General features: G+C 32.7%; 1 protein-coding gene across 1 annotated transcript; it reads right to left on the bottom strand.

Moving 5' to 3' along the window:
* Window positions 1-5,047: 5,047 nt before the first annotated feature.
* On the bottom strand, window positions 5,048-6,673 carry LOC118195882 (putative cytosolic iron-sulfur protein assembly protein CIAO1 homolog). Its single transcript, XM_035367223.2, has one exon. The coding sequence runs from the start codon at window positions 6,266-6,268 to the stop codon at window positions 5,261-5,263; it is 1,008 nt and encodes a 335-aa protein (XP_035223114.1). The 5' UTR covers window positions 6,269-6,673; the 3' UTR covers window positions 5,048-5,260.
* Between the last annotated feature and the right edge of the window lie 10,944 nt (window positions 6,674-17,617).

Raw genomic sequence — 17,617 nt, 5'->3', positions numbered from 1 at the left:
ATTGTTCTTTATTTCATAAATTACGGTTTCATATTTTTAATTTTATAATTTCTGCATGCCATCTTACCAGATTTAAACTGATGATCTATAATCCGGAATCGCCGAAGTCCCGACGAGTCCGAATTAACGACTTTTGACTGCATTAGGAATATACATTATTGATCCTTTATAGTTAAGCTGCATAAACGTCCTTATACCTGTTAGCATTCATTGCTCTTTCTGGCAAAGATTATGATCTGAAATTCTGGCTCTTTCTGATCTCCTGAATATTTTTAGTATTTTGCCACTATGAGACATTGTAGGCCTATCACTTTGAACAGTATCTTTGGTGCAATCTCACCCATCACAAAAACATTTAAAGTATTCATAAACACAATTTAAAATAAGATTTCACCCCCATAAATTTGTTTCACCATTTCAGTATACATGATACTGACACTCTTTTGAAGATTTATCTATGCAGAAACAGAAATTTAAATTCATTTGATGCTCCTCTTACAGACATTGTTATGACTTTTCAAGCTACATTTTTACTAACAGAAATCCATAAAATATATTGCTAAACTAAGTTCAGATACGTTTAAACGCCTTACATAATATCCTTTCCGTGGTTTGTCATTCTCCTACTACTGTGTGTGCACACCATGTAATGTCATTTACCAAACTTCATTGTCATATTTTGTACAATTATGGATCAATGAAGATATGAATAATATTACTGTACTCAGTAGCCTACTTATTGTTCTCACCAGTTCATGATTTCATCAACAGATTAAATTACAATATATATATCCTGGATACAATCTTCAACAGTTCTAGATACTGAGTCTTTTAAAGAGATATGAATTCTCTATTCCATACTCCCAGCCATATCACAATACAGTCAAAAAAAATTAATTTATATATCTATTACAGCCATCACATTAAAATTTAAATATTACCCTATGCTTTACAAATTACAAGCTTTAATGAAATCAAATGATCATCCAAGTAAAAGTCTTTCAATTGTATGACTGTAGTTTTACACACTCATAAAGCCAGCTACACGGGTTTTGCACAACACAGCTTAACATACACAACAATAGGGGCTTTTAGTCAGCATGTTGTTGTTCAAATAGATGTAAAAATACAATTATTTTTTTTACAGAATTATTTTCATCTTTCTAAACCAAACATAAAAACCTTAACTACTTGTAAAAGACAACAGTATGTTCAAAAGCACAACAAAAGCACTTGCCTGTGCTATAGGAATAAAAATAAACGAAAGATATTTGTGGGTCGAAAATCTGGATGTCCGATATATAGAATGATCTACTGGAGCTCTGAATGACAAGCACCACATTTTTAGACATCTTTTTTATGCTTGTACATTTAATATATTTTCATAATAAAACATGTAGAGAGTTCAAGTTCTTAATTTACTTTAGGCACTCATGTCAGCCTGGTGAATCATTATTTATTATTTTTTACATTCATCCCCACATGACTATTAACACACTGCAACCTGAGAACTTACTCTTGCAGGGATATCTAAACACTTTTTCCCCATTTTTAATATTAGTAATTCAATACAATAAAGGATGGTAACCTTTTATTTTATATGAACCTTTTATGCTAACCTTTTATGAACCAAGAATTTATGGCATCCATGCCAAAAGGAGTTGTCGCTGTGTTGTAGGCCAAAGGTCATGCAACACGTTATTGAGTATGTGGTCATAATGTTTTGCTTTTGCCTCTAACATAAAGACAGCAAATTAAGAAGGAGTTATCCAAATGGGATGAAACTACATATGCCCATCAAATATCGCCTATACACAAAGCCAAAATAACCAGACAAAGAATTGCACAAACTCGGTATCCATGTACACATCGACCTATTTTCACTTAAAAAAAAATCAGAGAATTGCACAAACTAGGCTTTGCGCACTCACTTGAGTTTGTCCATGTACACATCGAACTATATTCACTTCAAAAGTCAAAGGAGCAGCCAACAAAAAAATATATAATCTCAAAAAAACTACATTTTAAATCAAACACTGAAATAACATGAAAAAGGAAATTCATCTTTGCACTACACAAAGGAAATATCCACTTAACTTATTTATGTATTCACATCTCTTCAATCAAAGAAAATTCCTTAACAGCATCCAAAACCTCCCTAACATTATCTGAACCTGAATCTGTATACTGGCATCGCCACATAAATTCACAAAATAAGAGCCAAAAATATCCCTCGTAACGACAATCGATCATACGTATTCCCTTCCTACAAACAGGACACATTATAATGGCTACTAAGTAAACCTCCATTTACACACCAGTCAAGTAATGCTCTTTTCCCCTTTCTTTCAAAATCATATAGAAACTTCAAATTAATCTTACCACATTCGGTCATTTTACCGTCTAAACCACGAAACAAGCAATATACTTCCTAACCAACACACACGAAACCACAAGCCCTTATGAATTTACCGCAATGATTATGTCATAATAGGGTTTCCAAAACATCCAACTACTCAGGCTACCATAAATGAAACAACAACTTAATGATAAATGAAAAAAACAACTTTGTAATAATACAAGGGGCACCCTAAAGTCAACTCTAACCAAAAACTTTACTAAAATTATATCTTATATCGAATTTTAAATTCTCGAAAAGCAAGTGTAAAGTGTAGGCAAAAATAAATTCTCAGAAATTTTTTATAACGTATCATACAGAAATTTAAGCACTTTTCCATTAAAACCACACTATTTAGTGCTTTCTTTGTTTGGGTCAATAGAGTTTATGGACGACAAAATTTTTATAATTTAGAAAGTAACTGCAGGCAGAATTTCAGAGCTGCAGGTTTGTGCCTGGTGGCAAAAAGAACCTAACACCAGCCCTTCTTTTGATGTTTCTTCAGTAGCAGGTATCATCAGTTTGGCTTGGCTTTCTTCTTGGATATAAATGTCTTCAGAAACATCACTTACAGAATATTTCCTTCATTGCAATGGAATTCATGACTTGGGATTTATGGGGAGATAAAGAAGTGGCTATCTTGTTTCTTCGTGAAAAGGATATTCACTTCAAAATTTACTAAATTATTCCCAGCACAAAATCATACTTTCATTCAGAAATATTCATACAAAATTTTTTGTTTATTTCTTTTTTATTAATGATCAATTCACATCAATAAATAAATAGGTTAATGTATATTTAAGAGCGCTCCTTGGATTATCGTAAAGTTGTTTCATTTATGGTAACCTGAGTAGTTGAATAGTGGATTTTTTGTTGGTATAGAACAAAAGAGCCAAAGGTGTTTTTTTTTTTTTTTTTTTTTAAGTGGTTGAGGACAGAAGAAAGGAAACTTTCTTGGATATAATTCAACAGAATTATAAGTATCCTGTTTGTACGAAGGAAATGCATATGGTCGAATGTAAAGATCGTTCAGATGGCTTTGAGTGGGTTTACCGCAAGAAAGGTTCAAATGCTCATCATATAAAGTGTTCCATTAGAAAGGAAACACGGTTTGAGGAAATTTTTTGGTTAATCTTTGGATTATGGTAACTTGGCAATTTTTTGGCGAAAATTTGGCGACCAACCCTGCTAGTTTTTGTTTGGACGCCATTTTGTTTTCACGAAGTAAAGGCATTTTGTTTTTACTCAACATTTTTTTCCAACAATCTGCTAGCTGAATTACGCTTATGCTAGAACTTTTATAGAACAAAAGTGCTTAATCATGACGAAGATTACCTGCGAAATTGGGAGAAAGTGCAGAATCGCAAACTCTTTGCCGCATTTTTAAGAACTGCACATACACAATATCCATGTACACGTCAACCTATTTTCACTTAAAAAAAACATCCCAGAATTGCACAAAAATGGTATTGCGCACACTCGACTTTATCTATGTACACTAGCTAGTAACCTTTATTGCCTTACCAAAATGTCGCCAACCTATCTGTTACCATATTCCAAAGATTAGCCAAGTTTTTGGATGCTGTGAAGGATTTTTATGTGACACGGACTGAAGACACGGGAAATTTCTAAATAAGGTAAGTGGATATTTCCTTTGTGTAATGCTTAGATGGTAAGAGATGAATTTCCTTCTTTAATGTTATTTCATTGTTTGATTTAATATGTATATTGAGATTATATATTTTTTGTTTGGCTCTACTGTAGAATTGGGTGCTCCTTTGACTTTTTAAGTGAAAACAGATTGATGTGTATATGTACAAAGTCAACAGAGCGCACAATGCCGAGATTGTGCAATTCTCTGATGTTTTCTTAAGTGAAAATAGGTTGATGTGTACATGGACATCGAATTTGTGCAATTCTTTTATTTGTTATTTTGGAAACTATGTAGCGGCGACTCTTTTCGCTACATAAAGTCAAAGTAACAAGGTCAAAGAACTGCATAAACTCGGTGTCCACGTACCACCAAAAATCACCAATGTTTGCCAAAGGGCACCTGTAAATATATTTTTACTAATAAAATTCTTATGGTGTTAATTTGTCAATATAAAATTAATAACAATTACATGTTTATGACATGGTATGTGTCTGTAGCATGCAATTAAGAATGACTTTTTTCTTTACAATTATTTCAGAGTTGGGCTGTAGTGTAGAATTGGGTGCCCTTTGATTAGCGACAATTTTTTTTTAAATTTTGGCGATGAAACATCACTTCTGGTTACCATGATAGTTTTAACTTTGTTTTAGCTTCCTGATTTTATTTAAATGAAAATAGATTGATGTGTACATGGAAAAATTTAAGGCAGTGAAAATGTCTAGTTTGTGCAATTCTAGGATGTTTTTTTAAGTGAAAACAGATCGATGTGTACATGGACACAGAGTTTGTGCAATTCTTTGACTTCTTATTTTGGTTTTGTGTAGCATACATCTTAAAATTCCTGGCACCGTCAAAAAAGAATCGCCAGAAAACAACGGCACCCAATTGTAAACTTATGCCTCATACTAATGCTACAGTTTCTTTATAATTAAAATGTACCACTTGGAACTTATTTCAGGTTTCTTGAAATTTAATACAACAATTTAATCAGGAAAGATTTTGCAGCTATCTTTAATTTTTAACAACAGCGATACCTTTCATGTCTACAAAATTATTAGAATATTTTCTAATAAAAATGACAAACAACATTTACAGACTACATTTTGCCTCAAAAATTATATCCTAAAGTTTACTAATTCTATTCATAAAAAAAAAAAATTAAATAAATAAAAAAGGGGCAATTATATCACAAATTAAATATCACATATCTAAGTAGCTGGTATTTCAACCTGCCATAATTTTACATCATAATCATCACTACATGATGCTAACAAACCGGGAATTTTAGGATTCCAATCAACGGCATTAACATCTTGATCATATGCATCTTTTGCAGTAGCATAAAGATTTATAGTTGGGGCATGTGGATCAGAATCTCTTTCTTCATGAAAAATTCGTATACAATTATCACCACACGCCGTAGCAAGAAGATTAGTCAACGAGGACCATGAAATATCATATACTGGTCGCTCATGATATCCAGATAGTGTACACACGCATTTCCACATAGGGTCATGATTAGTAGTAGGAACTCCTTCTGGGTTACCAGGAAGATACTCTCGCCAAATTTTAACTGTTGTGTCAGCACTGCAAGATGCCAACATATTGCCACCATTATTAAAATCGGCCGACCACACTGTAGAAGTATGGCCTGTTAAAGTGCAGAATACTGACCAATCATCGCTGTCTTCTTTATAAAACTTAATAGTGTCATCATAACTAGTTGAAACAAGAATATCTTTCGCAGGATGCCAAAGAACACGCTTGACATCTTGCGAATGACTATTAAGAACACTTGCACATTCATAATCACAATCTTCGCCAACCTCCCAAACCCATACTGATTTGTCACGACTGCAAGTGGCAAGATATTGTCCAGAACTTGACCAAGCAACACTTTTCACTTCATTTTCATGACCTTCGAGAGTTGCTACGTATTCGAATTCCCCACTTCTTCTGTCCCATATGCATGTTGTAGCATCAAAGCTGGTTGAAGCTAAAAATGTTCCGCAGGGTGACCATGCAACACTTCTAATAGATCGATGGTGAGCTTCGGTAAGTACAGCTAGTGACTTCCAGGTTTCATCAGCTTTACCCCATATTCGAATGGTTTTATCGCCACTACAACTTGCTAATAATGTTCCTGCTGGATTCCATGCAACACACCATACCCTGTCCTTATGACCCGTAAGTTTAGCAACTTCTTTAATACTCATTTTTTTTATTTGTAGTTTCACAACACTATTACGTTTGATTCTCGCCGAAGAAAAGGTAAACAAGATCACGTTGCAACACAGTTGAAACGTTTAGGCGTAGCCTTGCTGTTGCGAAATGAAAAGTTTTGAAAATTAAACGACTAAAATCCCTTACTATTACTACGAAGAACAGAGAGTTTCAGAAATGAATTAGATTTCATTACGATTACTTTGACAGTGTAAACGCTCACTTCGACGGAGTAGAAACCGAAACGTTGGGGAGATGAGTCAGCGCTTCCGTTTCTGCTTTGAACCTGTTGAAAATCTATCCGGGCATTTAGTCCGAGCAGCGTTTGCAGGCAAGGTTTTTCTTCTCGCAGGGACGTCGTGATGCGTATTTCCAAACCCTACCCCACTTTTCGAATTTTTGACGTCATGGTCAAATCGACTAGTTTCGCCTGGATGGTAATTCTTGAGCATGCGCTGAAGGGCGAGATGTAACATAAACAGAACTTGGGCTTGTGCTTGTAAACAGTATTAAGTATATTGTCCGAAAGTGTATTCGTTTATGTAATTGCATAATTTTACTGTTTCTGTAATAAGAACACTTCATTCAGATAAAATTTATTTTAATATTATTATTATCTGGTTATAGGATTATACGAAATGCTGAATACTCTAAGTACTATCGTAATCTTCGCATAACCTTTCACATTGGATTTTGCCTTATCATTTTAAAATAAATTGTATTATAAAGATTAAATCAAAGCAACTTACTTTGTTAGAGATGTGAATGTTCTGACTGAATTTTCTTTCTATCACTTATTATTTATTTCCTCTTTGAAAACACATTCATATTTGACAAATAATTATCTCCGCTTTAAATTTTTTGATTGTTTAAAAACTATATTTGTCAATAATGTAATAAAAACTCACTAATCTAGTGCTTCATAGATCAATATGACAACGAATTCAAAATGTTTTAAAAACAGTTCATCTTTATTTTGTAGTAGATGCAACTAATGTCACAGAGAAAAAATATTTCAATAAAAAAGTTCTCCATGTTAATTCAATAGCAAAATTATTTCTATTTCAGTGAGAAATCCACTTGCAATGCTTATATAACAGAAAAATGTAACATAAGCATTTTAGAAGTTTTAAATAGAAGCTAAAGGTTTACTGTACAATTTTACGTAAGAAACGTAATAATTTACTTTCATTCCTTTTAAATCGGCATATTAGTTTCCAATCAACTAAAATTTTTGGCAAGTTAGAGACTTAACATACAGTATTCCGTCACTTAAAATATCAATTAATTGTTCTTTTTCATTTAGAGATACGTTGGAATTGAAAACACCAAAGGCAAAATGGGTCACAGATCCAACCTAATTCCTTATTTGGAAATTTTTCAAAAAACTTTCTGTCAATTTTATCATATGTCGTTTTAAACAAGAAATCTGTATTATTTTCTTTAGTAAATTGTGAAAAAGCATGTTTCTGTTTTTTTTTTTTTTTTTTTTTTTTTTTGTTGTTCAATTCTCCTTGCCAAAGTATTGTCTTAGTTTTAAAAGCTTACATTAGTACAAACTGCGACACAGTGTGTCTAGGTAACATTGTTTCAAAATGTCTGTTAATAATTTCAAATATTTTCTCTCCAGTTGCTTTTCCTTCCCAAATATTACAACATAAAAAATATTCTACTGCGTTGTTTTCAAAAACATATCTCACATAAACGATAAATTGAAACATTTTAGTAATGTCGCTAGTTTCAAGTTTTATAGTAAAGACTGAATTTTGTATTCTATAGTGTCTGATATGACAAAAATTTGGTGAGAAACAGTATCTTTTTTAATGCTATTGTTTTTAAATCGTTACTATATTTTTCTGCATGCATAAATGATGTCATTTTAATTGCTGAAGGAAGAATGAGTGATTCTCCAATTGTATGAGGTTTTAAATTTTTTGCAATTAAATACGAAACTTTTAAGGATGCCTGTAAATCTTTCTCAGAAACTGTTGTATATTTTTTCAAAAACACATTTTAATTTTTCATGCTCTCAGCTCATTCCTTAAAAAAATTCTTCAAATTTATTTATTTAATCTTTATGTTTAGTTTCTGAGGTACTTTTCAGTTTCACTGGCGCAAATCTCGCCAAGCAGACTTTGTTGATGACAACATACAATATACACATAAAAAATTTTAACAACTGTTAGTTCTAAGAATTTTTTATTTTGAAGGCACAAACATTTTAATATCTTTTAAAATTTTGTAAAAAGCCAATAAATAAAGATAATAAATTTGTAAAAAGACATTAAGAATTTACTATGTTTTCATGGTTCAACATCCTGATTTGCCGGTTCGTATCACGTGATCTCATTGCACGTAAATTACGCTACAAAAATCTAATTCTCTCAGTAATTATCCACATTAATTTCAAGTTAAATCTTAATTTGGAATACAAGTTTAAATGCAAGAATTATTTCAACTCGCACAAATAGCTTACTCAGAAATTATGTAAAAACCGCAGTGCTTTACTTCGCTACTGCATTCTCATTAGAATTGATGAATTTAACCCTTGATTTTGCCTTTTCTATATTTTTGCCTTCAGGTGAGTGGTGTGATTGCAGTCTACACTGGTGTGCAAAAATTAAGGACGAGACTTTGTACAAAAGCTTTCCAAATCAACACATTTAATACCGTAAGATCCCCAATACGTAAGGACATGAGTAATGTAAGCAACACTTACTAAAAGAGAAATCAGAGGGATAAAAAGAAGCGTTATTGAAAAAGTAGGATGAAGCGCAATGCTACTGAAAGCCAAAACATCCCTGTGATGGATGTCCAGCAAGAAACATCTGGCCTTTAATAGGGAATATGATCTCCCCTGACTGCTAGGGAAGTTTCACAGCGTCTGCCCATGCTGAGAATGAGGGTGTCAATGAGTTGTTGACGCATTGCTGCCCATTCGTCTTGCAGCGCCAATCGAAGCTCCGGAATCGTTACTGGTGGTAAGGTACGAGCTGCCAAGCGTCTGCCTAGAAAATCCCATACATGCTCGATGGGATTGAAATCCGGAGATCGTGCCGGCCAATCCATACGTTCAATATCCTCGTTCTCTAAGAGCTGTTCGGCAGCTACTGTGTGATGACATGGTGCATTGTCGTCCATAAAAAGGAACTGCAGACCCATAGCGCCTCTAAAAAGACGCACATATGGAAGAAGAATCTCGTTACAATAACGGGTCCCGTTGACTGAACCTGTGTCGTACAGACACAGGTTCAGTCAACAGGTACAGACACAGGTAGTCATACAGACCTGTGAAGGTCTGTATGACTACCAAGCATGATGCCTCCCCAAACGAGAACACCGCCACCTCCATACCTGTCCCTTTCAATGATGTTCGAGGGATGATTGCGGCTTCTCCACTCTCTCCAGATGAGTATGCGATGAGAATCGATACTCGGACTGAATCTGCTCTCATTTGTAAATAGTGCTCGTCCCAATTCATTGTCTCTCCAATTCCGGTGTTCCCGGCACCACAAAGGACGCCTTCTCCGATGGGCAGGCGTTAGAGGTACACACCGTACAGGGTTAATTCTCCTTTGATTTGTAGTAGCTGAACGAAATGATCATAAGGTAATTTCACGACAAGGAAGGACTTATCAAAAGTGGATTGGAGTAATTATTAAACCCCTATGCATTTTGTGTTAATTAAATAATCCGGCACAAATAGTACAAATGATTAGGTGAAGGTTTTTTGAGTCTTTTGCTATAGTTGATCCATTAGCATGCTAATATAATCTAACTTCATACTTATTTTTACCCTGTGTATTAATGATTTCTTATTATATTGTAAGGATCTTAAGTTTTACTAACGTTTATTTTATTTTAAATCTTTACTATCACTTCTTATTTTCTACTTCCGGCCAGAATTAAAAGATTTAACTTATTTATGCAAATTTGTCTGGCGAACGCCAGGTACTTAAGTTGTGGCTTTTTGCCAAGCAAGAGAGAGGAAGGAGTTAGTAGAAGCAGGCCGCTTGCCTTAGCAGTTTTATTCGGTTGCTGGTTGCCTTCCAGGCCAGAGGTTTAATCCTCTTAATAATTTTAAACGTATTGTAGTGTTAACAGGTCTCTGTACTACATACGGCTTCCTGTTAATATACGGCCAATCTTCCACGTAGGCCCTTGTTTATTATTTCAAAGTTAAGTTAGAGTTTAGTTAATATTTTTATATTCTTACGTTCAGACCACAAGTGTATTCTCTGTATTCCGAAGTCCGGAAATTATTGTAAAGAGTGAAAAATAAAGGGTTTCGTATACCCTTCCTGTGTATCTTGTCTACTTCCCACATTTATTGAACATAGCTTTAGTAAGCTCCCTGTTCCGAGTCAGGTCTTTGCATGTTCCCAAAGCAAGTAAGGCGGAACACTGAACCTGATAATATGAAGATATTAAATTTTGGTTATTACTCATACTGCAATTCAATATGAAAAATACATTTCTGATTTAAATTGAAAACGATTAGTTCAGTGAACACAAATTCAAGTGATGCAATAAAAGTTTATAAGTTGATAAAATTAAGAATATTCTGTTTATTTTTTTTTTAATGAAACTTTAATGTTTCTCATCTGGAAAAAAATCCAAATCGCCTTATGTAAGAATCATTAAAGGAATCTTCATCAATAACAATGTATTAATTAATGGAAACTATACTTGTGTGTATATCAATAATATTTTCCTTTGAAATTTGTGTTCAAAGGAAAGGTTTTGTGTGTGCGCCTTAGAATAAATAATCTCAAGTTGTGAGATTTATAATGTCGTAATATTCTGAAAAGTCATGCATGTTTCATGAGAAATTAAAAGCAGTATAATTTGCATACATACATAAAAGCAAGAACTATACATACATAAATTCTAGTTTTACTGTGTGAAGAAAATCTCAAAAGCATTAACAAAGCAGCCCTATCAACAGTTTCATCACAAAACAACTACACTGAAGAGCATGTTTCCAAAGTATCTCAATTTTTTTAAATTACATACTGATTCTACTGAAAATGTATTGTTTACAAGATAAATAGCTCTCAGATGCTTCGCCACTTCGTAAAATTTTTAAAGATTTTATTTTTATTTCTGTTATTGGATTTCATATATCTGACAGGCTGCATACTTTTGTAGCCCAACAACTTATTTACTGTATGAAATTTATTAATCAATTTTCTTAGAATAGTTTAAGTTTTCACTATTCATAAATTGTGATTGTAATCACTAGCAATTCAAAAATGCTCAGTAACAAAATACAGTAGCATTTTCAAAACCACTGAGATTTACACTTATATGAATTTAATAATTTTAAAGCACTTGTAGAGTACCTCACTTTGGAATTCTAAGTTAATGTTGGAAGTGAGGAATCTAAGAATTGATAAGCGAATAATCGCTTGCGTTCGGTGACAAGAAACAAGATAGAAGGGTAACTAACCCTTTATTATTCCAAAAAGATTTAACAAAACTCCGACTGGGAGTGTACAAGCAAAGCCTGCACTTGGACTTGAACTAAAAAGACTAAGAATTAAACTAAAACTAAGATTAACTAAAGAAGTATAGCCGAAGCTATCAAGGTTCAGTTTGAGTTGGCCCCTTAACTTATTTTACTACGAAGCTTAGCAAGGGCCTGAGTACGGCTGAGCGTAATAACAGCTTTGAGAGAGAGAGTGGCCAAAAAGGCAGACGCGCGTAAATCAGAAACTCTGATTCTCTCTCACTCAGTAAGTAACTTCGTGGTTTAAATACCGCTCCTTCTCATTAAATATTCAGCAAGAATCCAAAGAAACGTTCTGGCCGGAAGTAGTAAGTTGAAGTTAAGAATTTGACAGGAAAGGAACTTTAACTTAAAATTTAACTGTTAATAAAATTAACATAATCCTTACACACTAACTATATTTTTGTGGCATTTTTAATCATTTATTTAGAGAAATATCAGCACGCTCTGGTTTGTCAGCAGATACTGAATTATGATTTTCCTTTCTAATAATCAAGTGCTATTGTTATTCGTATTATGTACTATGTTCTCTGTCATATATTTGACTGCATATTTCATGCTGAAACTTTTAGTTCTTTTGCACATATTGTTGTGATATGTCCTAATAAACACATTATATGTTGATGTTATGTAAAATTATGTTGCTAACTGTGTATATATACCATCAACTGGAGAACTTTACACCAATAAATTAGTAGTGGTAAACTGCGATAGAATATGCAGATCAAAAACTAATTAATAAATTAATTGTGTAACTAGTAAGGATGATGTAGTGACAAGATTAAGAGCATTTTATTTTATATACTGTTTTTGATTCATCTTAGTATATTTTAATTTGTAAAATATTTAGAGATTATTTTATATACAACAACCTTATTTTGGCACTGATTTTAAATAGATACTGGTCCCTTTAGCATAATTTTTTCCTCTTGAAGAAGAGGGACCTGTGTCCAGTTGCTATAAAACACTGACAGTTTTATTTAAAATCTATACTGAAATAAAGTTGCCTAGTTTTAATTTATACATTAGCATATTTATCTTCCTATTTGACAGTTACTAATACTAGTGTTCCAGCTAAATAGACTTATAACAGATTTCCTAAAGTTGTATAATAATGCAAGAAATTTATTCTCAGAGACAAATTATCATCAGACATTTTCCATAACATGAACGTATCTGGCCTATGTATAATGCAAAAAAAAAAAAAAAAAAAATTTAACATATTTACTGATAATTAATACAGTGTGTACACCTCATTAAAATTTTAAGACATTGATTAAATTTCTTTATTTCATTTAAGTAGTTTTAAAATAGCATATAATAAATTTTAAGCCTCATTGACATATAATTAAATATGCGTCTATCATTATGATGCTAAATTTACGATTAAAGGTTGCCAGTTCTTTAATAAAGATTTTAACAGTTTGTGATATCTTAGTCATACATATGCATTAAGAAATCCATTTGTGTAATATAAGAATAGTCTAATTCTTTTTTTTTTTAATGAAACACTGAATTACATGCATAAATAATTTTAATTATGTGGCAGTACTGTATATGCTTTTGTTATTACAAAACGTTTACTTCATATTTCAAATAGTTGAAAGGAGAAAGAGAAATATTACTTTAAAATATTTTTACTGAAGAATAATGGTGATTTATCAGGCTAAAAGCAAGACGCTAAGGAAATTATTCTGTTATTAGTTATATTCACAAAAATAGATGTATTTTATTCTCCAGCTTGATAAATGAATTTGCAAAAATGGTAATTTGTACTCTTTTTTGGACTATTCAAATTAAAAATTATCGCAGAAAATGTAAATTTAATTTTCTAATATTTTACGTTCATATGTATTAAATGTCATTTCAACGGAGTTAAGAGTGTATCCATGTTGATCTTTTATGTGATATCTTAAATCTTCAAAAGTTGTACATGAAAAATTGCAGACATTAATGGGACATTTAAAATTTCCTTCAGCCACAACAGGTACTTTATGTACTTAACGAATGTGTTCATATAAAATCTTTATTTCTTTTTGTGCTTCTTGCAGCAGTACATACATTCAAATACTGCTATCTCCTTGATATTCCATTGTGAACTTTCCTAAAACATTATGTACTACGATAGACTAAAAAATTTATTTTGTCATCACAAATATTAAAAAAATTAATAAAAACAAAATAGTAGCATATGACATTAAAATATTTAATGTTTGAGACTAACGCCTTGCTATTGTGAAACATTTTTCAAGATCGTGAACACAGGAAATTTGAGCTAAATTATCTATTCTCAAAATTCAATATATTAAAAATAAATAGATTACACAAAGTTAGTCTCAAAAATAAATACTTTACATTAATTTGTAATAATGTGTTTATTTACAAGCAACCAATACCTAAACCACCAATTAAAATATTTTCTCAAAAAATACTTTTAGCCCGCCAAAAACTACCACTGCACAGTTCAGAAAACAAGCAGCCGAAAATGGCAAACAATCCTTTGGGGTAAAGCTAAAACACGCCACCTTTGATTGGTCGAAAATATACGTCACTTTTGACGTATATTTTCGACCAATCAAATTTTCCTGCCGAGTTGAAATTTAGTCGCTCCCTCTGTCTACTTTGTCTGTCTATTAATAAAATTTCTTAGATTTCTGTTTAGCGCAGCACTGGAAGGGAGGAAGGAATGTATTCCTTTTTTAAAGCATCGATACTTTTTTTTCCAGTTTTCAGAACTTTTCGTTTGTCACCCAGGGCCAACCCTAGGAGGAGGCAAGATGGCGCACAGCACGTGGGCGGCCAAATTCAAGAAAGGCGAAAACATATTATATTTCTGCAAAAAAGGACGATCAATTTGCATTGGTAATTTTACACGTGGGCAGCTGATGGTCTAGGATTGTCTATTTAATTTCCTTTAATTTATTCCATTTATTTTTATTCCATTGATTTATTTTTTATCAGATCATAGCGATCTGATAAATCGACCGACTGTATGTCTTATATCAGGTGTATTCGATCTATGGTTCGTGACCGCAGTTGGGATCACAAAAAATTACATTGGAGGCAGAAGATGGTTGAAGAAATTCTAAATAAACTTAAATGAATACAAATACATGATTGGTAAACTGTTTTGGGAAAAACTCTTACTTTTTAAATAGTGAAATTTTATTAAACTCCAATTCCCCTAACTTTAGACCAACTAAGAAATCGATGTACTAAAATCTAGTTTGTTCCGCATTTTCCTCGGACGACGTCCTGTACTGTGTTGTCTATCACAAGATCAGCTCTTGACAGATAATCTAATCTCTGTTGTAAGTCTGTAGCTGTATGTAGAAATAAAAGAGCAGGCTCATTTGCAGAAACAAACCGTAACCCATTTTTCGTTAGGGAGTCTTGAAAAACTGTCTTCCAGTTTGCCAACTTGGCGGACTTAGTGACGGAGTAACTTTCCCTAAACTTACTTTTTCTCACTATTAACATTCATCGGAAACAAAATAATAATAAAGCATTTGCTTGGCTCACCTCTACTTAAATATACTACTACCTTACTGCTGTAGCAACAGCCACCAACGAGCACTAGCCATAATGGCGGGGTTGACTTCCTGTTAGAAAGACAGTTGTGGCATTTGTTATGGCATGGCATTTGTTTTCAAAGGGCGTGAAGGTAAACAAGGAAAAAGAGCTCAGATTCTACTTACCATCAACGTAGCACATTTGTAAGCTTAATTATTATTTTAATGTAAAATTTTATATTTAACTTAGTATTTGTATTAAGCGAACTGCTTTTAAATATACAAATTTTATGTCTCCTCATGGATAAATATCTAAAAACTGGTAGAATAATTTTAAAAAATGACTGGAAAAGTTTTCTTCGATTTCGACTGGTTAAAATTCAGAATCCGACCAAATGCGCTTGTACAGAGTCCAGCTATAAAGAAGTAAAAGTGATAAACGAGTTAGGAAGTTTGACAATGAGTTAATAAAATACAGTTTTGTGTGTACTGGTGATGATGAACTAACGACTATGCGTTTTGTGTCGAGTAGTAATGTCAAACGTTACGCTGAAATCAAATAAGTTGCAGAAGTATCCACACGCTAAACACCCAAAGGTGAAATTATTGAATTTTCTCAGGAAAACATGCGGCATTTGAAATCTAAACTGTACCTTATATCTACTTTTACTGCTATTAAAAGAAAAGCGTTGGAGGCTTCTTATCGAGTGAGGTATCGTATAGCTGAAACTGGCAAGCCGTACACAATTGCTGAAGAATTAATTGTTCCAGCAGGATATATTAAGCACTATGTTTGGTGAAAAGGAAATGCAACACATATGTCAAATATGTTCTCCGATACAACGACTGGTCGCAGATTATACCATATGGTAGATAACGTGAAAAGCAAACTTATAAACGGAATTCTAAAAAGTAAATTTTTGAATCTTCAGTTGAATGAATTCACGGATTAAAAAAAACGCTGCACAGCTAATTTATTTTGCAAAACGTGATTATAAAAATGAAGCCTTCGAAATTTTTTTTTTTTTACAAGAAACTACAAAGGTCTACGGCAGCAGAAATCTTTAAATTAATAAATTCTTACATCACGAAAAACAATACTTTTAGGGAAGACTGTGTGGGTGTCTGCAATGATGGAGCTCGTTTCATGGTAAAAAAACACAGTGGAATTCTAATACTAATCAAATAAGTTTTTCCCTATTCAACATGAGTTCACTGTATAATTTCTAGAGAAGCGCTTGTATCGAAAAACATGTCACCGAACTCAAAGTCTGTCTTAGATATTTGGGGTAGAACAATGGACTTTAAAAAGGCGCGTTCTCTGAACTCAAGGATTTTTTCGCAGTTATGCATGGAAAAAGGCAGTGAACCATGAGCAGCTTCTTTTACATGTAGCTTCTTTTACCTTGGCTTTCAAGGAATAAGATCCTAATGACATTATTTGAATTTCAAGAAAAAGTGTTTGTGTTTCAAAATGACAATGAGAATAAATTTTTATACTTTATAAGTGATAAATGTAGGTTAGCTTACTTAAGTGACATTTTTCTCAAATTGAATGAGTTGAATTTAAGTTTTCAAGGAGAACAATTAAATATATTGTTGCGTGCTTACGGGTTTGTAATAGATTGAATGCACAAGTCCGGTAAAGAGTTAATAAAATTTATTAACTTTTCACAAGAAATATAACAAAACGCTGGATTTTTCCTCAAAGATATTCGTGCAACATCACGCAGTAGTTACATCTTAAACTACTAAAATGTAAAATAGAACGCAATCCAAAGCGCAGAGAAAGCTAATCCGATCTCACCACGAATTCGCTGAAATTAAGAATAACAACTAAGTAAACAACTGAACAAAGATGTTTCTCTCCAGATTTTTAGAGCTTTTTAATCGGTCACGAGAACGTTCTGGTAATTTCTGCTTCTCGAGATTTCTCGAAAGCAAAAGAGTAGAATTACAATTATAGTTAACACAGTAGTCAATTACATTTATTTAATTTAAATATAAATTACGAGATATCTATTTATTAAATGTACAGTACGATCCCTGGACAGGAAGCCAAACTTACAACTAAGGCATCAATGCGATAGTCAACATTACATTAAAATAACAAACAACATAAACAATAATTGCAGTAAGTAACTTAAAACAAATTAAATAGTATAAAATACTAAATGCAGATCAAATCAAATATAAATTTAGAAACAAAAAGGACCGCGGTCTGATATTATTTACATTATGTACACTACATATAATGGCCATAGTAAGCACCTAGCCTGACGTAATGAACAACTTTGGGCTTAGTATTCGATGTCTTA

This window comes from Stegodyphus dumicola, chromosome 4, assembly GCF_044657685.1.
Source record: "Stegodyphus dumicola isolate Sdum_Otavi_A_Nest chromosome 4, ASM4465768v1".
In the NCBI taxonomy this organism is placed as follows: domain Eukaryota; kingdom Metazoa; phylum Arthropoda; class Arachnida; order Araneae; family Eresidae; genus Stegodyphus; species Stegodyphus dumicola.
Note: the sequence above shows the minus strand (reverse complement) of the source record. Positions and strands in the feature narration are given on the sequence as shown.

Bases quoted from the DNA above. Each gene is read 5' to 3' on its own strand.
- LOC118195882 (XM_035367223.2), bottom strand. From the start codon at position 6,268: ATGAGTATTAAAGAAGTTGCTAAACTTACGGGTCATAAGGACAGGGTA.